The 24,528-nt window shown below is 38.5% G+C and overlaps 1 protein-coding gene across 2 annotated transcripts in view; it reads right to left on the bottom strand.

Annotated features, from left to right (window-relative positions):
• The window catches only part of CTNNA3 (catenin alpha 3), a 1,853,344-nt gene that overhangs the window by 1,712,626 nt on the left and 116,190 nt on the right, over window positions 1-24,528 (bottom strand). For both annotated transcript variants that reach the window (XM_007963302.3, XM_007963300.3), the window contains one exon: window positions 18,736-18,839. In XM_007963302.3, the coding sequence (XP_007961493.1) occupies window positions 18,736-18,834 (99 nt within the window). In that variant the 5' untranslated portion in view covers window positions 18,835-18,839. The remainder of the gene's footprint in view (window positions 1-18,735; window positions 18,840-24,528) is intronic.

Genomic DNA, 24,528 nt, shown 5'->3' with positions numbered 1-24,528 from the left:
GGGTTCTCTGTTTTCCTCATGGAGCCTCAAAAGTCGTGAATGGGTTCCTCTCAGATCTAAAAGCTCTACTCTTTTTTGCATTAAACTCCCTCATCTATTTGGCTTTTGTAAACATACATGTATATGTATGTGTTGTATATTGTGTCTACATGTATGTATTTGTCTATACATCTGTTTGCATATTATCTACATGATACCAAATTGACTTATAAATAAATAAGTACCCATAAATTAAATAACTAGCCCAAAACTTTTCAAGTTCCCTTGACTTTAATAAATCTTTGGTAAATAAAGGTAGCTTTTAAATTGCTAGTAAAATTAAAATGTCTTCAAATTTTAATTTAGACATTTTTGTCTAGGTCTACTAGTCACACAGGTTTATGTTTCTCTGTTAGATGTTTTAAGGTCATAAAACTGTTGTTTCCGTGATATTCTTGACATTTTCTTGATTTGTTTATAAACTAAAGCTGTAAGTGCTGGCTGCTGGACTCCCAAAAGCCTTACACACACCCTACTGTGGCTTGTTGAGCCAAGCCCAATATGGCCCCATCCTCCCTGGTCCAGCTCCACCTCCTGGTCCTACTGAGAGGGGTCAGATCCTCCCAACATTGTCTTCACAAGTCCATCCTCTGCCTTGGACCCTACACTGGGTGTGCAAATCCAGGATTCAGAGAGGTCCTGCCCTTTATAGTCCTCCTGGGTGCCACATGAATACTCAGAACCCAGGACAACTAGAGGGGGGACAATGGGGAGGGACCTGTGTCCAGTATCTCAAAGGCCTTAGTTAAGATAAAACTAGTGGATACTGGTTTTGCTTTTTCAAAAAAAAATACATAATAACCTAAATAAATTGCTTTATTTTCCATGAATAATTCAAATATAACTGTTAAAAAATATTTTTCAATAATTTAAAATCCTAAGGACATGTTATGTTTAGTAGTAAAGAATCACGAAATGTTTGAGTCATTTCTAAATAAGTTAAAATACTAAAACATTAATTATTAAGCATAAAGTTTAGATACTTTGACATCTTGTTCTTATATGGCATAGAAAAGCTAAATATATCTATATCTGTTAATGAGCAAAAAACTGATGAAACACCTTTCTAAAAATTATAAAACGGTTTTCATTTACAAACACTAATATAAAACAGTTCAAAATTACTTACTTCCTAGGTTTTCAGTAGAAATTAGGGTTACTAAGAGTTACTATTATAATTAGTATATAATTAAAACTACTATGTATGATAAACAACTATGTATGGAGTATATAAGGGAAGTAAAATGTTATAAGGTATGAGGATGTGCTTTTGTTGAGAAAAAGCAATTTTATATAGTTCAGAGATTCTGTAAAGGTTGTTTCAAAGTGAGAAAAATATAAATAAAACTAAATGGGTATAGAAAGTTGAGGAAAAAAGAGAATTTCAAAAGATTGCGTGATTAAAGTGAATGAAATTAAATAAATTTATTATTTGTTTTTAAACTGAGCCTTAAAATCAAAAATAGTCTACAAAACTAGAATTTTATTTTCTTCTTTGAACAAGGTTTTCATATAGTATCAATAAGAAATAGTAAATGACTTTGGTTCACCTTTTGAGTAAACTACAAAAAAAAAAAAAGGAGGGGGGAGAAACAGATTTTGTGTGCCTCACGCTTAATAGGTCTTTTGAATATTTGAAACCCTAAGTCTCATCTCTGTCAAACTGTCAAAGAGTAAAGGTTTTGGCTTTTGGAAATCCTTTATTACGCTGGCTAAATGAACAACTTTATTTCACAGTAATTTTTGATCAAATGTTTTAAACCTTTGACATACTTGACAAGCTTCCCAAAATCAACCTCCAAATTCTAAAGTAAGTCTTTTTGACTACAAACTAACTTTGGGATTTTCCCAAAGATCCCTGAAATATCCAAAAGAGAAATAATAAACAAGTTTAGCTAATATATTAAATTATATGGGAAGCACTGTCAAATAAGAAATAATGTTTAACCTTTTCTCTGAGTTATATTTATATGGCTATCTTATTACTATGTGTTCCAAAACTGTATGAGATTTCTTAAAATATGATCTATCTTGTTAGATGTTGTCAGTCACAATTATGACTGCTATGTTGAATTGTTGTAGGCCACAAAAAAAAAAGACCAAATACCTTTGTCAATTGCTTATTTAATCATGGCCATTTTAAGTTCCATTGTCCACAGTTAATTGTTTTATTCTGATGCTTTTTTTTTCTTGAATGCTCTTCACAAATCCTGAAGTGTGGGTCTTCAAAGAAGTTCAAGGAAATAACACTGACAAATAAAGGTTTCTGACAACTCTGAAACTGTATAAGTGAATCAATGAACTGTGTAAAAATTCCAGAACTCTAATAAAAAAAAAAAAAAACTGGAGTCATAAAACTGCTAAACTACCATCAGGCAGAACAATAATTAATTACCTGGGACTGAACTGATAAAAGACTGACATGATTATTTATGATTTTTTGTTTATGCTGATTCTTTTCCTGTTTTGTTCTCCAGAGTTTAAAAAAAAAAAAAAAAACAGCTTTTTAAATGCTACAATTCCCCTGTGTTATGCACACTGAAATAAATTTTATTTGTCCTTCCTTCTATTAATCTGCCTTTTCTCAATTGATTTTTCATCTGAACTTCCAGAGGGCAAAGGAGAAATCTGGCCTTCACCCCTACACAGCTTTGAAGCCACTAGGACATGGCTACCTTGGCATGTTCATTTCCAGTTTTCCAATGAGTACCACTGGCAGCAGTCACCACCCACCAGCAACAAGCTGAAGCCAGACAAAACTGGAATACAAGGCAGATAGGCTGGTTTGGGAGCACAAGTGAGTCATAATTCAGAGACTTCAAAATTTGGAAGTGTGGGAATGAGCAGAAGAGAAAAGAGAGGTTTTATAGGAAAATCCCCACTCTAGCACAAGCAAGTGAGGTCAATTACAGGAACTCTGGATTGCTGCTGCTAATGGGACTTCCTTTGAACTTGCAAGGGGAGTAGGAGGCCGGGGAATCAGATTACATAAGGATAAGCATCTGTCCTAAATGGCCGGGTGCTCAGGGAACTGAAAACAATGAGTCCCACAGAGGCTGAAGTATAATTCTGAGAATAGAATGTGGTTTGGAAACTGAAAAAATCTGTTAAAACCCTGGCAACTAGGTAATCTTATTGTTACTGAACAGCAGGAGTTTGGGAATCCAAATCTGAAAATGCCACATTCACTATGACTCAACTCTTTCCCTTGTTTCTACTTTCTGTGTATCTTTCAGCTTTGCACCTAATAGAACTGTTTAATCCTAGGTACTAACTGCTTAAATCTCAGAATGTAGTCAACTCCTCAAAAAGAGGATGCTAACGGGACCAATTCATGATCATCCCCCAGAGGCAGAGCTCTCATGGCAGAGCACCTCACAGGGTTCTTGCCAGCCTATAATTGAGTATCACTAAGTCAGTTGCCCACCCTGATAAAGTTAGCTGTGACAAGGGTGCCAAAGTGTCTTGAGAGCACTATGGAGACTTAACAAAAGGAACCCCTAAAATGAAGGCAAAGGGAATGTAAAAGTTATTGAGGCTGTTCACAAATATTCCCATTGTCCTTTAGGTGCAGGGCAGGATCACATACCCAACATCCACTTTGACCATATAACTTGCTTTGACAAAAGCATTGTGAGTAGAATTGACATATGTCACATCCAGGTGAACATTTTGGGAGTTCTCACATGATTTATCATGTTCCATTTCCTCAGTTGCCATGACAGTGGAAGCACATGTTGAGATGAGTCTGTATTAGCCTGGGTCTCTGAGTGCCTGTACCGACCAGAAACCCCAGCTCACATTGGACATGTAGCTTGAGCAGGAAATAAATTTTATTAAGTCTCTGAGATTTGGGGGTTGTCTTCTTATCACAGCACAACCTTGCTTATACTGACTAATACAGGGGCTGGTAGGTAAACTTGCCCCAATGAGTATTATAGAGTCTATAAAAGCGATCCCCAAAGGGACAGATGGGAGACACTATGGAGATAGAAATGAAAGAAGGCCAAGAGGTTCTACAAGACTTAGGGGTGAATGACAAAGAAATAATGTTTATTACTGTTCATCTAACTCCAGATTTACTTCTTGAAAACATGGGATATATTTACAGTCAGAAAATACATCTGAACCACTGCCCTTCAAAAAAAAAAAGTTACAAAATATAACACATTATAAAGAGTTTGTTATTACGATTATTTTAAGGAATTTTGAGTAAATCAATTCTTTTAACTCACATTCAACAAAAATCTGACACCTACCAAACCATATTTTGCAGCAAATAAGATTATAGACAGTTTCATAATTTAATGACTGTAGCATGATCTAGCAGTTTATATCCTCTTCAGAGAGTATACAACACAGAGAGGTAAATTCTTTGAAGCACAATTCTACATAAATAGACTTTCTGCATTGCACTGCCAAACTTGGATCTTGAAAGTGATACAGTGCAGATGCCTACAGTTGCAATCATAAAAATGTAATTCCTGAGAAATTATTTCTGATCCATTGAATGAATTTATTACAGAGGGATGCAACTGTGTAAGTTATCACACAAGAAACTTCCAGTGAATGATTGAAATATATCCCAGGCTGAATATCCCTGCAAAATAACCTAGTGATTTGCCTGTGCCCAAGAGAAAAAAAATACATTAAAGATAAATCAGGTTTGGTAGGGAAGACTTTGGTAACCATAAAAGAGCAGAATAAAGATTTATGAAGAAATGAATTCAGAAGTCAGAGTGACATAATAGTATCTATGACTAATTACTCCAAAAATTAAATTTTATTTTTGACTTTGAGTTATATACAGAGGTGATAAGTAATTTCTGTGGAACCCTGGAAGCAAAGGAATACAACATGAAGATAAATCATGAGGAAAGTGAAAAAATTTTTAATGGGACTACTGAATTAATAACTTTAGCTGGTGGCAATCTGAACTTAAAGATATGAACTTCTTTTGGAATGTTTTCCAGTGTAATCAGAGACTATATGGTGTACTTAAACCATGTAACTATTTCAAATTAAACACTGTTTGTAACATTAGTCAAAATATGGAAACAACCATCTACAGATGAATGAATAAAGAAAATATGGTGTTCATGCAATGGAATATTATTCCATCAAAAAAAAAAAAAAAGGAAATCCTGCCATTTTCTAACATGGATGAACCTGGAGGACACTATGCTAAATGGAATAAGCCAGATACAGAAAGGCAAATACTGTATGATCTCACTTATATGTGAAATCTAAAAAAATTAAATTCAAAGAAGCAGATGGTAAAAGGGTGGTTTCCAGGTGCTAGTGAGTGGGGGAAATGGGGAAGATTGTTGGTCAAAGGATACAAAATTTCAGTTTTAAGATGAATACGTTTTGGGACTTTAACGTGTAGCATGGTGACTATAGTTAATATATTGTATTCTTTACTTGAAATTTGATAAGAAAGTAGATTTTAAGTGTCTTAACCACACACACACAAACGCACACATGATGGTAACTATGGGTAGAGATGGATGTGTTAATTCATTTGACTGTGGTAATCATTACACATTGTACACATACATCAAATCATCACATCATACACCTTGAATGTACAGAATTTTTATTTGTCTCATTATTTGTCCATTAAATATATTAAAATAAAAAATAAACACTCCTTCTCCTCCTCCCATGGTGTAGATGGCGGCGGCCAGATTCAGAGCCCCAATTTCACTGCTGGGACCAAGATGGACAATTAGAAGCATCTGTGTGGGAGGCCGAGGCAGGCGGATCACGAGGTCAGGAAATTGAGACCATCCTGTCTAACACAGTGAAACCCCATCTCCACAAAAAATACAAAAAATTAGCCGGGCATGGTGGTGGGCACCTGTAGTCCCAGTTACTTGGGAGGCTGAGGCAGGAGAATGGTGTGAACCCGGGAAGAAGAGCTTGCAGCGAGCGGAGATCTCGCCACTGCACTCCAGTCTGGGCAACAGATCGAGACGTCTCAAAAAAAAAAAAAAAAAAAAAAAAGCAGCAGCTGTGGTCTGCGACACTCAGAGAGGAAGGAAAGGAGCAAGTGAATTCAGCACCTTCAGCTGAAGTATCCAGGGTCTCGCATTGGGGCTGACTAGGCAAACAATTTGACCCACGAAGAACAAAGAAAAGCAGGGCAGGGCGATGGTCCACCTGGGAGCAGCACGGAGCCAGATGAAACCCCACCCTCAGCCAAGTGAAGCAGTAAGTGATTGTGTGACCCCACCTGGAAAACCACGCTTTTCCCATGTATCTTTGCAACCCATGTAAGATACATCTTTTCCCATGTATCTTTAATGTGTGGATCAGGAGCTCCTCTAGTGAGCCCACACCACCAGGGCATTGGGTCTGATACACAGAACTGTGTAGAATGTTGGCAGAGCAGCTGTTCAGGTACACACAGAGACCCAGGAGTTTTCTATACTCCAGCCCCAGGATCCCTGGCAAGACGGGAGATCTGTGCATATATATATCCCTAGGAAAGGGGCTAAACCCAGGGAGCCAAACAGCGCCATTCTGCAGGCCTGCTCCCACAGCACCCCACAAGTTAACACCCACTGACTTGGAATTCCAACCAGCCAATGGCGACAGACTGGAGTCTGCCTGAGATGGGACCAAGTTCCCTGGCGGAGGGGCGGCCACCATCTCCATAGTTAGTAGACTCAGCCATTCCAGCCTGATGGCTTTGGAGAATACAAATGATCCAGACAATGAAGGGTCCCCAACAATGGCACAGCCGCCTTGCCAGATCATGGCCAGACTGATTCTTTAAGTAGGACCCCAATCCATTCCTCCTCACTGGGTGGGACCTCCCTGTGGGGGTTTCAGCCACCCCAGCAAGAGTTCTACAGACAAAGCCCTGATCTCTCCCTGGGATGGAGCTCCCAGGAGGAGGGGTGGCCACGATCTCTGTGATTCAGTGGACTCAGCCATTCCAGCCTGTCAGCTTTGGAGAATACAAACCATCCAGAGGAGGAAGGGTCCCCCACTCCCCTCTCCAACGCAGCATATCTGCTCCACCAGAAAGCATCCAGACTGCTTCTGATCCCATTCCTCCTGACCAAGTGAGACCTCCCAACAGGAGTCTCCAGACACCTCCTACAGGCACATTAGGAACAGCAACATGTCAGTACACTGCTGGGACAGAGCTTCCAGAGGAAGGAGCAGGCTGCAGTCTTTGTTGTTTCACAGCCTTCACTGGTGATACTTCCAGCTATGAGGAAAACTGAGGCAACTAGGGTCTGGAGTGGACCCCCAGCAAACCACAGCAGCCCAACAGAAGAGTGACCTCGTGTCTGGAATTGGTGGGTTCTTGGTCTTGCTGACTTCAAGAATGAAGCCACGGACCCTTGCAGTGAGAGTTACAGTTCTTAAAGATGGTGTGTCTGGAGTTTGTTCCTTCTTCCTGGTGGGTTCATGGTCTCGCTGCCTTCAGGAGTGAAGCTGCAGACCTTCGCAGTGAGTGTTACAGCTTATAAAGGCAGTGTGGATCCAAAGAGTGAGGAGCAGCAAGATTTATTGCAGAGTGAAAGAACAAAGCTTCCACAGTGTGGAAGGGGATGTGAGCAGGTTGCCAGTGGCTGGCTGGGGCAGCCTGCTTTTATTCCCTTATCTGGTCCCACCCACATCCTGCTGATTGGTCCATTTTACAGAGAGCTGATTGGTTCGTTTCACTGAGAGCTGATTGGTCCATTTTGACAGAGTGCTGATTGGTGCATTTATTTATTTATTTATTTTATTTTATTTTATTTTTTTTTTTTTTTTTTTTGAGATGGAGTCTCGCTCTGTTGCCCAGGCTGGAGTGCAGTGGTGCAATCTCGGCTCACTGCAAGCTCCGCCTCCCGGGTTCACGCCATTCTCCTACCTCAGCCTCCCGAGTAGCTGGGACTACAGGCGCCCGCCACTGCGCCTGGCTAATTTTTTTCCACCATGGTCTCGATCTCCTGACCTTGTGATCCGCCCACCTCGGCCTCCCAAAGTGCTGGGATTACAGGCGTGAGCCACCGTGCCCGGCCTGATTGGTGCATTTATAATCCTTGAGCCAGACACAGAGTGCTAGATGGAGGAGTTCTCGAAGTCCCCACTAGGTTAGCCAGGCACAGAGTTAGTTAGATACAGAGTACCAATTTGTGTATTTACAAACCTTGAGCTAGACACAGCGTACTGACTGGTGTATTTACAAACCCTGAGCTAGACACAGAGTGCTGATTGGTGCGTTTACAATCCCTTAGCTATACATAAAAGTTCCCCAAGTTCCCACAAGACTCAGGAGCCCAGCTGGCCTCACCCAGTGGATCCCGCAGGGGGGTTGCAGGGAGAGCTGCTCGCCAGTCCTGAGCCACACCTGCACTCCTCAGCCCTTGGGTGGTCCATAGGACTGGGCATCACAGAGCAGGGGGCAGCACCCATCAGGGAGGATTGGGCTGTGTGGGAGCCCACAGTGGAGGGGGGGCTTGGGCATGGCAGGCTGCATGTCCTGAGCCCTGCCCCATGGGGAGGCAGCTGAGGCCCAGTGAGAATTTGAGCACAGTGCCAGCAGTGCTGGGGACCCGGTGCAACCTCCACAGCTGCTGGCCCAGGTGCTAAGCCCCTCACTGCCCCTGGGCCGGCAGCACCAGCTGGCCACTCTGAGTGTGGGGTCCGCGGAGCCTGTGTCCATGCCCACCAGAACTCGCACTGGCCCAGGAGCGCCCCGTGCAGCCCCGGTTCCCGCCTGTGCCTCTCCCTCCACACCTCCCGGCAAGTGGAGGGAGCTGGCTCCAACCTTGGCCAGCCCAGAGCGGGGCTCCCACAGTGCAGTGGCAGGCTGAAGGGCTCCTCAAGCACCGCCAGAGTGGACGCCAAGGCCAAGTAGGCGCTGAGAGCAAGGGCTGCTAGCACATTGTCACCTCTTAACCTGACTGTTAAAAGAAAAACAAACAGAAAACAACACAACACCAACAAAAAAGACCCCATAAAAACCCCATTAAAAGTGAGCTTGAAGACTATCTTGCTGAAATAGGGCAGAAAGACAAGATTAGAGAAAAAAGAATGAAAAGGAACAAACAAAACCGCTGAGAACCTATACATAAATATATGAAAATATATAAAAAGACCAAACCTATGACTGACTGGAGTACCTGAAAGAGACAGGGAGGATGGAACCAAGTTGGAAAACACACTTCAGGATATCAACCAGGAGAACTTCCCCAACCTAGCAAAACAGGCCAACATATAAATTCAGGGAATACAGAGAACCCCAGTAAGATATTCCATGAGAAGATCAACCCCAAGACACGTAATCATCAGATTCTTCAAGGTTAAAATGAAAGAAAAAATGTTAAGCGTAGCCAGAAAGAAAGGCCAAGTCACCTACAAAGCGAAGCCCATCAGACTAACAGCAGACCACTCAATGGAAACCCTATAAGGCAGAAGAGACTGGGGGCCAATATTTAACATTCTTAAAGAAAAAAATTTCCAACCCAGATTTTCATATCTGGCCAAACTAAGCTTAATAAATGAAGAAGAAATAAGATCCTTTTCAGATAGGCAAATGCTGAGGGAATTTGTCACCATCTGGTCTGCCTTGTAAGAGCTCCTAAAGGAGGCATTTAATATGAAAAAGAAAAAGCATTATCAACCACTAAAAAAACACACTGAAGTACACAGACCAGTGACACTATGAAACAACTACATAAACAAGTCTGCAAAATTACCAGCTAGCATCGTGATGACAGGATCAAATTCACACAACAATATTAACTTTAAAAGTAAATGGGCTAAGTATTCCAATTGAAAGACACAGAATGACAAGTTGGGTAAACAGCCAAGACCCTTCAAGTGACCCATCTCACATGCAAAGACACACATTGACTCAAAATAAAGGGATGGAGGAAAATTTACCAAGCAAATGGAAAACAGAAAAAAAAAAGCAGAGTTTGCAATCTTAGTTTCTGATAAAATAGACTTTAAAACAACAAAGATAAAAAAAAGACAAAGAAGAGCATTACATAATGATAAAGGGTTCAAATTGACAAGAAAAGCTAAATATCCTATATACATACACACAATACAGGAGCACCCAGAAGCATAAAGCAAGTTCTTAGACACTTACAAAGAGACTTAGATTGTGAAATTTAAATACCCCACTGACAATATTAGACAGATCATCAAGACAGAAAATTAACAAAGATATTCAGGACCTGAACTCAGCTCTGGATCAAGTAGACCTAATAGAGATCTACAAAACTCTCTACCCAAAAACAATAGAATATATATTCTTCTCATTCACGACATGGTACATACTCTAAAATTGACCACATAATCAGAAGTAAAACACTCCTCTGCAAATGTAAAGGAACTGAAATAATACAAACAGTCTCTCAGACCACAGCATAATCAAATTAGAACTCAAGATTAAGAAATTAACTCAAAGTGGCCAGGCACGGTGGCTCAAGCCTGTAATCCCAGCACTTTGGGAGGCCAAGACGCGCGGATCACGAGGTCAGGAGATCGAGACCATCCTGGCTAACACAGTGAAACCCCTTCTCTACTAAAAAATACAAAAAACTAGCCGGGCGAGGTGGCAGACACCTGTAGTCCCAGCTACTCAGGAGGCTGAGGCAGGAGAATGGCATAAACCCAGGAGGCGGAGCTTGCAGTGAGCTGAGATCCGGCCACTGCACGCCAGCCTGGGTGACAGAGTGAGACTCTGTCTCAAAAAAAAAAAAAAAGAAAAATCAAAGCCACACAACTACATGGAAATTAGGCAACCTGCTCCTGAATGACTGTTGGGTAAATAATGAAATTAAGGCAGAAATCAAGAAGTTCTTTGAAACTAATGAGAACAAAGAGACCACTTATCAGAATCTCTGGGACATAGCTAAAGCAGCATTAGGAGGTAAACTTATAGCACTAGATGCCCACATCAAAAAGCTTGAAAGATCTCAAGTTATAACCTAATATCTCACCTAAAAGAACCGGAGAACTAAGAGAAAACCCCAAAGCTAGCAGAAGGCAAGAAAAAAACCAAAATCAGATCTTAACTGAAGGAGATAGAGAAACAAAAAAACACTTCTAAAAATCAATGAATCCAGGAGCTGTTTTTTGAAAAAATTAATAAAATAGATAGACCACTAGCTAGACTAATGAAGAAGAAAAGAGAGAAGAATCAAATAAACACAATCAGAAATGATAAGGGGGATATCACCACTGACCCCACAGAAATACAAACAACCATCAGAGAATACTATAAACACCTCTATGCACATAAACTAGAAAATCTAGAAGAAATGGGTAAATTCCTGGACACATACACTTTCCCAAGACTGAACCAGGAAAAAACTGAATGCCTGAATAGACCAATAATGAGTTTTGAAATAGAGGCAGCAATAAATAGCCTACCAACCCAAAAAAAGCCCAGGACCAGAAGGGTTTATAGCTGAATTCTACCAGAGGTACAAAGAAGGACTGGTATCATTTCCACTAAAACTATTCAAAAAATTGAAAAGAAGGGACTCCTCTCTAATTCATTCTATGAGGTCACCATCATCCTGATAACAAAATCTGGTAGAGATACAACAACAACAAAAAAACTTCGGGCCAATATCCTTGATGAACATCGATACAAAAATCTTCAATAAAATACTGGCAAACTGAATCCAAGAGCACATCAAGAAAATTATCCACCATGATCAACTTGTCTTGATCATGCAAATCAACAAATGTGATTCATCACATAAACAGAACTAAAGACAAAAACCACATGATTATCTCAATAGATGTAGAAAAGGCCTTTGATAAAATTCAACATCTCTTCATGTTAAAAAAAAAACTCTCAATAAACTAGGTATTGAAGGAATATACCTCAAAGAAATAAAAACCATCTATGACAAACCCACAGCCAATATCATACTAAATGGGCAAAAGCTGGAAGCATTCCCCTTGAAAATGCACAAGACAAGAATGTCCTCTCTCACCATTCCTATTCAACATAATATCGAAAGTTCTGGCCAGGCCAATAAGGCCAAGAGAAAGAAATAGAGAGTATTCAAATGGGAAGAGAGGAAGTCAAATTATCTTTGTTTGCAGATGACATGATCCTATATCTAGAAAAAGCCCATTGTCTCAGCCCAAAAGCTCCTTAAGCTGATAAGCAACTTCAGCAAAGTCTCAGGATACAAAATCACTGTGCAAAAATTGCTAGCATTCCTATACACCAACAACAGGAAATCAGAGAGCCAAATCATGAATGAACTCCCAATTATGATTGCTACAAAAATAATAAAAGATCTAAGAACACAGCTAACAAGGGAAGTGAAAGCCTTCTTCAAGGAGAACTACAAACCACTGCTCAAGGAAATCAGAGAGGACACAAATGGAAAAACATTCCATCCTCATGGATAGGAAGAATCATGGTCATCAGAATGGCCATATTGCCCAAAGCAATTTATAGATTCAATGCTATTCCTATTAAACTACTACTGACATTTTTCACAGAATTTTTTTTTAAAAAAACTATTTTAAAATGTATTTGGAACCAAAAAACAGCCCAAATAGCCAAGACAATCCTAAGCAAAAAGAACAAAGCTGGAGGCTTCACACATTATCTAACTTCAAACTATACTACAGGGCTACAGTAACCAAAACAGCATGGTACTGGTATAAAAACAGACACATAGACCAATGGAATAGAATAGGGAACTCAGAAATAAGACCACAAACCTACAACCATCTGATCTTCAACAATCCTGACAAAAACAAGCAATGGGGAAAAGATTTCCTGTTTAATAAATAGTGCTGGGAGAACTGGCTAGCCACATGCAGAAAATTGAAACTGGACCCCTACCTGACACCATATACAAAAAGTAACCCAAGAGGGATTAAATATTTAAATGTAAAACCCAAAACTATAAAAACCCTAGAAGAAAACTGAGGCAATATCATTCAGGACATAGGCACAGGCAAAGATTTCATGATGAAAATGCTGAAAGCAATTGCAACAAAAGCAAAAATGTATAAATGGGATATAATTAAACTAAAGAGTTTCCTCACAGCAAAAGAAACTATCATCAGAGTGAAAAGGCAACCTACAGAATGGGAGAAAATTTTTGCAGTCTATCCATCTGAAAAAGGTCTAATATCCAGAGTCTACAAAGAACGTAAACAAATGTACAAGAAAAAAAAATAAACCATTAAAAGGTGGGCAAAAGACATGAACAGACACTTTTCAAAAGAAGACATATATGCAGCCAATAAACATGAAGAAAAGTTCAACATCGGCTGGGCGCAGTGGCTCACTCCTGTAATCCCAGCCCTTTGGGAGGCCGAGGTGGGCAGATCACCTGAGGTCAGGAGTCCAAGACCAGCCTGGCCAACATGGTGAAACCCCATGTCTACTAAGAATACAAAAATTAACTGGGCATGGTGGCATGTGCCTGTAAACCCAGCTAGCAGGAGGCTGACACAGGAGAATCACTGAAACCCAGGAGGTGGAGGTTGCAGTGAGCCAAGATCATGCCACTGCACTCCAGTCTGGGTGACACAGCAAGACTCTGTCTCAAAAAACAAAAAAGTTCAACATCACTGATCATTGGAGAAATGTAAATCAAAACAACAATGAGATACCATCTCACACCAGTCAGAATGCTTATTAAAAAGTCGAAAAACAACAGATGCTGACAGGTCACAGAGAAAAAGGAATGCTTTTACATTGTTGGTGGGTGTGTAAATTAGTTCAACCATTGTGGAAGACAGTGTGGCAATTCCTCAAAGACCTAGATGCAGAAATACCATTTAACTCAGCAATCCCATTATTGGGTATATACCCAAAGGAATATATATCATTCCATTATAAAGATACATGCACGTGTATGTTCATTGTAGCACTATTCACAATAGCAAAGACATGGAATCAACCTAAATGCCCATCAATGATAGACTGGATAAATAAAATGTGGTACATATATACCATGGAATACTATGCAGTCATAAAAAAGAACAAGTTCACGTCCTCTGCAGGGACGTGGATGAAGTTGGAAGTCATTATCCTCAGCAAACTAATGCAGGAACAGAAAACCAAACACCATATGTTCTCACTTATAAGTGGGAGCTGAAGGATGAGAACACATGGACTTATGGGGGGAACACACTGGGACCTGTCAGCAGGGGTTGGGGGAGGGAGAGCATCAGGAAGAATAGCTAATGGATGCTGGGCTTAATACTTAGGTGATGGGATGATCTGTGCAGCAAGCCACCATGGCACATGTTTACCTATGTAACAAACCTGCACATCCTGCACATGTACTCCTGAACTTAAAATAAAAGTTGATGAAAAATAAATATCGAGGTCTACTTAGCCTTTTCAAATAAACAGGTTATTCTTTTTTTTCTTTTATTATACCTTAAGTTCTGGGATACATGTGCAGAACGTACAAGTTTTTTACATAGATATACACGTGCCATGGTGGTTTGCTGCACCCATCAACCCATCATCCACATTAGGTATTTCTCCTAATGCTATCCCTCCTCTAACCCCTGACCCTCTGACAGGCCCCAGTGTGTGACGTTCCCCTCCCTGTGTCCATGTGTTCTCATTGTGCAACTCCCACTTATGAGTGAGAACACGTGGCATTTGGTTTTCTCTTCTTGTAATAGTTTGCTGAGAATGATGGCTTCCAGCTTCATCCATGTCCCTGCAAAGGACATGAACTCATCCTTTTTTATGGCTGCATAGTATTCCATGGTGTGTATGTGCCACGTTTTCTTTATCCAGTCTGCCACTGATGGGCATTTGGGTTGGTTCCAAGTCTTTGCTATTGTGAACAGTGCTCCAATAAACATACATGTGCATGTGTCTTTATAGTAGACTGGTTTGTAATCCTTTGGGTATACACCCAGTAATGAGATTGCTGGGTCAAATGGTATTTCTGGTTCTAGATCCTTGAGGAATTGCCACACTGTCTTCCACAATGGTTGAACTAATTTACACTCCTACCAACAGTGTAAAAGCATTCCTATTTCTCCATGTCCTCTCCAGCATCTGTTGTTTCCTGACTTTTTATGATCACCATTCTAACTGGCATGAGATGGTATCTCATTATAGTTTTGATTTGCATTTCTCTAATGACCAGTGATGATGAGCTTTTTTTCATATGTTTGTTGGCCGCATAAATATCTTCTTTTGAGAAGTGTCTGTTCATATCCTTTGTCCACTTTTTGATGGAGTTGTTTGTTTTTTCTTGTAAATTTTAAACAGCTTATTTTTATCTAAAAAAACAAAAATAAACACTTTTTGAAAAACCAAAAAGAATGTGATGAGACACTTAACATGATGTTATGCTAGAAAAAACCTTTAATATAATTTTTTTTTTTTTTTGAGACGGAGTCTCGCTCTGTCACCCAGGCTGGAGTGCAGTGGCCCCATCTCAGCTCACTGCAAGCTCCGCCTCCCGGGTTCGCGCAATTCTCCTGCCTCAGCCTCCCGAGCAGCTGGGACTACAGGCGCCCGCCACCTCGCCCGGCTTATTTTTTTGTATTTTTAGTAGAGACGGGGTTTCACCATGTTAGCCAGGATGGTCTCGATCTCCTGACCTCGTGATCTGCCCGTCTCGGCCTCCCAAAGTGCTGGGATTACAGGCTTGAGCCACCGCGCCCGGCCCACCTTTAATATAATTTAATGAGATATTTTATTTGTGTTGGTGGGTAATACATGATCAAAGTGACAGATACAAGAAGGCTGAACATTAAATCCAAAAAGATCAGTTATTTTAAAATATAACTCTTTGACTTTGAAATGTACTGGTTTTTGATAAGAAGAATCCCATTATAAAAAAAAAAAACAAGAGTGTATACGAATAATTTTGTTAAATAGAATTCTGCTTTATAAGACATTTATTACATATAGTTGATATTATATAAATTATTAATATTTTAATTTAATACCACTTGAGTATTGCTAAGACCACAAAATAATATTTGTAGCTGAGACATCGATGTTGTATACCAAAGCACTTTTCAGAAATCAGTGAATATTTTGAAAACACTGACAACAATCTTAAGGAAGACAAAATTAGCAATCACATTTACGCGTAGCAGAACTGTCTGGTATGTAAAAGGTAATGAGTTCCATTTCTGTGACTCATCTACTTGTGGATCATGAAAAGTCTGAATCCAAGAACATCAAAAGCCCTCTAAAACTAGTATAATCACACTTTTTAAAAGAGATGCATTTCTTTCCAATCAAACAAGATTACTCAGGTCATTTTCATCCTTCTAATTTTATAGGTGAACTCAATAAATGTTTATAGATGGTTATAATCGATTTAGAACACGCCATAAAACGCACGCATGTGCGCGCACACACACACACGCACACACACACACTGTGACTGGCATTACCCTTTAATGTGAATTTACTTAGAATACTTTCTATTAACTTCTTTAGCAATGTACTTGACTAAAGCAAAATATCTATTAGTTTCAGTTAGAATATAAAAAGTAGTTTCCCCATGATACTCTCTCTGTATACAAGCAACATGTCAGCAACCTTTGTGATTAGCAAGTTTTAAGTGACCAACTCTAATGTTCCATTGTTATAGAGCAAATAAGGGTTATACACTAGCATTAATGTATTTGTTTTCACCAGCCATCTCCAAAATGAAGGTCATTTCCCTATTCCTACTCCTTATAATTGGATAGGAACAAAACCTTACATGACTTGTGAGCCCACTTACAGGGTGGCTACAATTCCTTTACTTTTTAAAATATTTCGCCTTGAAAAAAATAATTATTCAAATTCTATTAAGGGAAAAGATATTACTTGAGTTTCTTCTCAAATCAAAGTTTCCAATTACTGTTATTAGTATATGATACATTAACATATAAAGTCAAAAACTGTCCCCAAAAAACTTGGCGATATGTATGAAAAAGTATAAAAATACTCGTATCTTGGCCATTAACTTTTACATTTGTAACTAATTGTAGTGAAATAATACAAATTGATAACAAAAATGTGTATACAAAGATGTTCAGCACAGCAGTATTTATAATAGGAAAAAAATAGAAACACCCTAAATGTCCAACGGAAGGCTACTTAAAAAAAAAACTATAGTGCAGCCATATGATATATAAGTAAATAGCAGTTTTATTAGATCATGCTAACAAATAAATAAGAAAATTATTAAAATATCATTTAAAATGGAAAAGTGGGATTAAAGTCTACATATATAGTACTAGCTCCACTTGTTAACATATATATATTCTTCATATATATAATGTATATACATGTAAGGACATATATAAAGAAGATATATTCTTTAATAGTACAAAGTACAAAGAGATAAAAAAATCTCCTGTAACTTTGTTGTACTGGAAGTAAATGCACCAAAACATTAATGTTTATTTCTTGGTAAAATTATGAGTGTTTTTATTCTATTTTTTTAACTTTTTTGGACATTCTAATTTTTTTGTGAACTTAATTAGAAAAACAAATGAGGGTTTTTTTTTTTTCTTTCTTTCTTTCTTTTTTCAAACAGGGTCTCACTATGTTGCCCAGACTGGTCTTTAACTCCTGGACTCAAGCAATCCTCCCACCTTGGCCTCCCAAAGTGCTGGGATTATAGGCATGAGCCACTGCACCCAGCCTTTTTTCTTTTTAACATGAAACTGTTTAGTGGGTGACGAAGACGGACTCTAATGACGTCTCCACAGTCATCTAGTATAAATTTCACAGCAGATATTAGTGCCGTTAAGACTGCCAAAGTTAACTATTAAGGTATCATCAGGGAGGCACAGGTTTTGAATTGTCTTTCAAGTAGCAGATATCAACTTGCACAATATATACAAATCGATAAAAATATGTACAAAGTCTATTTTCAGAGCTACTCCCCTCCCCACATCCATCTCACAAAAAAGATAAGCAGAACACATTTAAATGATCTGAGGAAAGGTCAGCATAGTTTTTCATCCAAGTAACCCTTGGGTTCTTTTGAGTCCCTAGGAAAAGGGACTTGAATCTTGTATTAGGAGGTATGATGTAAGGCCTAAAGGGGAGTTCCCTCACAAACTGTGGGTTAAGTACAAAAATTTAAATCTATACCACTGCATAAGTTTCCTCAAGCCCTGCTCTAAGAAAATGCAATACACGAAATCTCGACTTACATAATAAAAAAAATCGGAGAATCATTATGCATATCATCAAAGGATTATTCACCTTATGAAAGACTTCATCACAGAATTCCTTTAAATAGCTGCTTTTCTCATATATTTTAGTATTTTAAAGGTAATTTCCTATTTGGCAAATGAGATGCCATGTGCCTGAGGCAAGTTAGTAAAATTCTCTAGGCCTCAGTTTCCTCATCTATATGATAAAGATGGTTTTAACCATGTTACCTGCCTCATTCAGTTTTCATGATTATCAAAGAAGATAATTTATATAAAGGTACTCTGAAAATTATATATATATAAAATTACTGTTATTATTGCTAAAAGAGAATGTCAGGGAACTTTCAGAATTCATACTTTTTCACACCTTAACAACATACATACCTACTTTTCACATCTTAACAACTCTTTAAATAAAGGACAATTTTAGATGACATATTCATATATGAAAATCAAACCTTTTATTTCTTCATTATTCATTTTTCCCACTTTTTTTCATTCGTCTGCAGTTACTATATATCATAATTTCCATGGTATTAATACCTGAATTATGAGAGGCTCCAGTAGCTTCTCTACAGTGAATGTCTGGACCTGCAGATCCTGAGGATCGATATTCAGTGTGATTGGTGTTTCAGCTGACATGCTGCCTGTGCACAAACACAAAAAGATGCTTATTAGTAAAGAAAACTGTTTTCTAAAGAACAATACTCATGAAAATCAAGGAATAGGTAAAACTTGTATTCAACACCTCTTCCTGATATCAACCGTAGCCCTCAGAGGACCAGGCTACAAAATCTACCTTCAGAGAAAGAAGATATTCCCCAACTGTTTCCTGAGGTCATGCTGTCTGGGCTTAGGTCCTGTAACAAATTAATCTACACCAGTATGTTCACAATTAAATTAACAACTCATCTGAGATGGGTTTGTATTTGAGCAGTAGTCTTAAGTGATCAGAATGGTAAGACACATCTTACAGCGTTCAAGTCCTTTGGCTTCTGTGAAATCACAGCACTGAGGCAGCCTACCCCCATATTTTGCTCCTTCTTGTTAATGATGACTTAGACAAGGAACAAGCAACCCTTTGAAAGACATGGAAACAAGTAAAGATATGTCTTTACTTGATTTAGAGATTGTTTATTTGAGGGTTTTGACTGGAGAAGGTTAAAGGCAATTTACCTCCTTGGACAGGAAAAGAAACTAATATAAATTGCACAGTTGTGTAAAAAGAGAAAAGCCCCTGAGAAGGCACGGATAGTTGGTCAAGACAAAATAAGAAGGAGAAAAAAAAAAGAACTGCAAGCCATTCTTTAAGGCATTAACATTATCCTTAAAAATCAATTGGCCAGGTGCGGTGTAATCCCAGCACTTTGGGAGGCCAAGGCGGGCGGATCACGGGGTCAGGAGATCGAGACCATCCTGGCTAACACGGTGAAACTCCATCTCTACTAAAAATACAAAAAATTAGCCAGGTGTGGTGGCGGGCACCTGTAGTCCCAGCTACTCAGGAGGCTGAGGCAGGAGAATGGCGTGAACCCGGGAGGCGGAGCTTGCAGTGAGCCGAGATCGTGCCACTGCACTCCAGCCTGGGCGACAGAGCGAGACTCGGTCTCAAAAAAAAAAAAAAATCAATTCAGTGAGATTTTTGCCTAACAATATACATTTATATCAAATGACCATATGTGGCATGTCATAGTTGGATTAATATTCAAAATCTCTAGCCATGTTTTCAAATAGCTTTAATATATTATTCATTTATCTACTAAAAACTACAGTAAGTGTTAAGAATTTTATATGAAAGTCACTGGTATCGTTTACTGCAAAGAGAGAGCACACTTCCTGAAATGTAGCATATTTCTAGATAGTTCTCTTTCTCTTATTGAAAATAACCCAAATGGCCTGCCCAGGGCCCCATTTGCCCCTTCAAACATGCCAAGTGTGTCCTTGTTCCTAGTCTATGCTTAACTCTATCACAAGCCACTTACAAGGTGGCTACAAAATCCTTTACTTTTTAAAAGATTTTTCCTTGAAAAAATAATTATTCAAATTATATTAAGTGAAAAGATATTACTTGAGTTTCTTCTCAAAGTTTCAAATTACTGTTATTAGCATATGATACATCAACACATAAAGTCAAAGCCCTACAATTTAGCCCTTTTCTACCTTGTTTCTCTCTCCTTTGCACTGATTTTTTTTTTCCTTCTAAAAGTAGAAACATGGTCTCTTTTCTCAGCTATTCAGCTGCAATGTAGGAGACATGCTTCAAGAAAGGCTCCAAACACTATTGCCAAATGGTTTCTCTCAAATGCATTTCTAGAACTGAAATGTTTTAGTTTGGTTTGGTTTTGATTTTGCTTTTTCAATCATTTCACCTACCACTTTGATTCCTTCTAACACAGGGAAATCTAAATTGACAGATAGTCTATCCTGTGGTGACCTTTCTGCATAGCCCAGAGTCAATCTATGCAATACGATATGTCCGCCAATGTATAGCCTTAGGGTTCTATCAAATAAGTCCTCACAAAAGGATTTAGTTGTTACCCCTCTATGACATGTACTATCCTACATAAAAATCAAGTCAAGATTGCTGCCATTGCTTTGTTCTTTCATCTGAAGGACAAAAGTAGAGGAGACTGTTGTGAACTAAAATAAAACGTGGCGAACCTTGGCAGCCTTTAAAAACATGTCGTTTTCACTGTGAAATTCACGACTGGTTTCCAAAGCTGGGCCACCAGAAATTGAAAGTAAGGAAGATAAAAAATTAAGGAAAGCAAAAATTATCCATATCATATGTAAACCCTTCTAGAAGAATTTTTCAGCCTAGAAGTATCTTTCTAAAAGGAGTGCTTTTTAGCCAAGAGACAAAAGACAACCTAATTTAAGCAAAGTATCTTCTAAGTCTGTGTTCATGTCTTTAACACAAATTAAGTAAAAGTTTTTCAAAAGTTCATTTTTCCATGGTAAAAATTACTTTAAAAAAAATAAGTCCTTAAAGAACTTGGCTTCATATAATTATTAGTCTTTAAATAAATGCTATTTCTTATTTTTTTTAAATCTTCCTGCTTTTTTGTATGTCCTGGTCAGTATTCCTGACTGATTGGAAATTAGGGCTATCATAGGCAGAAAACTGCATAATTTTGCAAATGAAATTGAAGCAAAGTCTAAATCTGACAAATTGTAGGTATAGCAATACCACAACGCAAATCCAAAACAAAAATCCTACTAGGTTGTAAGTATTACATTCTGAGGCATTTGCATTTTATTTTGTTTTATTTTTGAGACGGAGTTTTGCTTTTGTTGACCAGGCTGGAGTGCAATGGTGCGATCTCGGCTCACCACAACCTCCGCCTCCCGAGTTCAAGCAATTCTCCTGCCTCAGCCTCCCGAATAGCTGGGATTACAGGCATGCGCCTCCAGGCCTGGCTAATTTTGTATGTTTAGTAGAGACGGGGTTTCTCCATGTTGGTCATGCTGGTCTCAAACTCCCAACCTCAGGTGATCTACTCGCCTTGGCCTTCCAAAGTCCTGGGATTGCAGGCAGGAGCCACCACGCCTGGCCGGCATTTGCATTTTATAATCTATAAAATCTTAGGAGTTAGGCAGCACCTCCCAAATGATTCAAGAATACCTTCTACACAACCTTCATTTCACCAATGTACTGGGCTTGGATGAACAGAAATGATGAGAAGCTTACTATCCCATTAGATGCTCGTTGAGTTGAAACCTGCCACTTTTAAACTTTTATCCAAAAATACGGCTTAATAAAGGGGAAAAAGTATACTTTATAAATAAAGTAAGAAAAGTACAGATTTGGAAAGAGACTATAACAAAATCCCAGTTTTCAGAATCAAAGGAAGGAAAACAAATCTCTTGACAGTGGTGATAGATGTCTCCAGAGAAAGACACCAAGGCAGGGCAAACCCAACCATGTGGATCCTTCCCTTCTCTGCAAACTATCTTGTCTGCAATGCCTCAATTTCCTACATTCCACTTTATTCCCTGCTTGAAACTGAACTTTTATCATTTTATATCAATTTTAAATTCATTTGGTTTGACACACATTTCACTTCTAAATGTAGTTAACTCTGAGAGGTCAAGGGGTGCACACATTCAATCACACATCAGTATGAACTAAGTCATTGCTCACCCTGTGCACATCTCTATTACAGCATGAACCACATTGTGTTTTCATCGTGCCCTGGCAGCAAAGGAGAGTGATGATGGAAGTTCAGAGAGATGCACAGAGAAGCTAGTGGAAAACTTTACCCATTTCCAAAATTTGCCTAAGGGTGGCCATTCCCTCACAAATATTAAAGAGGAAACGTTTGGCACCTACTTCTCCTCCCTACAGTAACACATAACCACCACCTCTCTCCCACCGTCCCCCCCCCAACCCCCCACTCCTCACCACCCACTCCAGAGCTCAGGCTCCTCTTAATAAAACTATAATTCTTTAATTATAATATTTAATTAAATATTTAATTTTAAAAAAAGATTAACTTTTATAACACAATTAGTTTGTAAGGTGATGGCTGATTCTCCTTTAAGCTTATTAAATTCCATGACACAGTCATCATACTTACCTAATTAGTCTAACTTTATACTCACTTTTCAACTAAACTGTTTAAGTCTTTTTTTTTTTCAAAGATTACTGCAAACTCAAGTCTCTTATCACATCTTTAAACAAATAATTTGTATTTACTCCTCAATACAGAATTTTATTTTGTCCTCCTAACACCTTATCCTGTAGAATATGGACTTTTATTCCTGCTAGTCAAAAATTGGTTTGGAAGAACCCAACACATTAACATGCCCTCCCATTTCCCTGTTTATCCATTAATTTGTCCAGTAGGAATTCCAGAATTCCTTATTAAATCATTAAACAGGTGAAAGCCAGACATAAAACCTAATTTTGATACTGTTACAAATCTCTTTCCAGATATGTAATGATCAATTAATAAACACTTTAGACATGATTTTCAATATTATTAAATGCTGTTGTGTGAAATATTCTACCTTTTTCATTTTGTCAAAAATATAGATATATCATGAAGAGGCTTTTCCAAATGTTTTAATGAAATAGGAACACCCTTTCTACACCTTCCTGTTTAAGAGCTCAAAAAATATATATTTATAGTTTGGCATGACTTGTTCATGAACAATTCATGCTGACTGCTAGTAATTACTGCCCTTTATTTACAAATTAGGTTTTTAGTTTTCCTACAGACTGGCACCTAGATGTCCAGTTTAATTAAAGAGATCACTTTTTTACCTATGTTGAAAATAAGAATATTTGATCTTCTCTATGTATTAGTCAGTTCATGGTGCTGTAACAAATAGATCATAGACTAGGTGGCTTAAACGACAAACATTTACTTCTCACAGTTTCGGAGGCTGGAAAGTCCTAGTTCAAGGTACTGGCACATCTGGTGTCTGGTGAGGGTCTACTTTCTGGTCTGCAGATGGCTGCCTTCTCTCTCTATCTTCACATGGCAGACAGCAGAACACATCATGTCTCTTCTTATAAGGACACTAATCCCATTGATGAGGACTATACACTCATGGCCTAATTAGCTCCCAAAGGCTCCACCATTCTAATATCATCACCCTAGGAGTTAGGATTTCAACACATGGATTTGCAGTTGGGGGTGGGGAAGATACAAACATTCAGTCCAGAGCACTCTGCTTTCTGGCAGGTCTGCCATTTCTCAAGGACTCCCAAGAAAGTTTCTGTTATCACATCTAAAGATCATTTTAGGATTCAGGGATATACTTCTTTTGGATGTATGTACTTCAACAAATTTAAAGAGATTAGGTTATCTTCTTTACTTTCATCATCTAGAGTTTCAATTATTGTTTAATTAATTAAAAATTTTATTAGGTAATACAAGGTTTAATAATGTATACAGTGAAACCAAATCTCTCTCTCTCATCCCTGTCTTCCTACTACCTAATTTCCCTCCCAGAGGCAACTACTTTGGGCACTTACTCTTATAGTTCCAGAGATATCATACATAATACCAAAACATAAGGATTTATATATTTAATACAAATTATAACATCTTTGTTTTCTACTTAATTCAATTCCCTTATATTAATCTTTGTTCCACCCTTGCCAATTTGACATCATAGTTTAGATGTATCATATGTCATCTATTAATCTCTTATCATGTGACTCATGTAGAGGATCTATTCCTTCCTGTTTTTGTTTTTCTTCCTTACCTTCAGCATGTCCTGCCAGCCCTGGCAAATGAGAAGTGCTTTAGCCTTCCCAACATTATTTTTCCTAGTTTCTGCCATTCTCTTTTATGTGCCTTCAGTCAGGTGTCCCCGTATTAA

This window comes from Chlorocebus sabaeus, chromosome 9, assembly GCF_047675955.1.
Source record: "Chlorocebus sabaeus isolate Y175 chromosome 9, mChlSab1.0.hap1, whole genome shotgun sequence".
Taxonomy (NCBI): domain Eukaryota; kingdom Metazoa; phylum Chordata; class Mammalia; order Primates; family Cercopithecidae; genus Chlorocebus; species Chlorocebus sabaeus.
The sequence above is the reverse complement of the archived record's forward strand: the minus strand, read 5'-3'. Positions and strand labels throughout refer to the sequence as shown.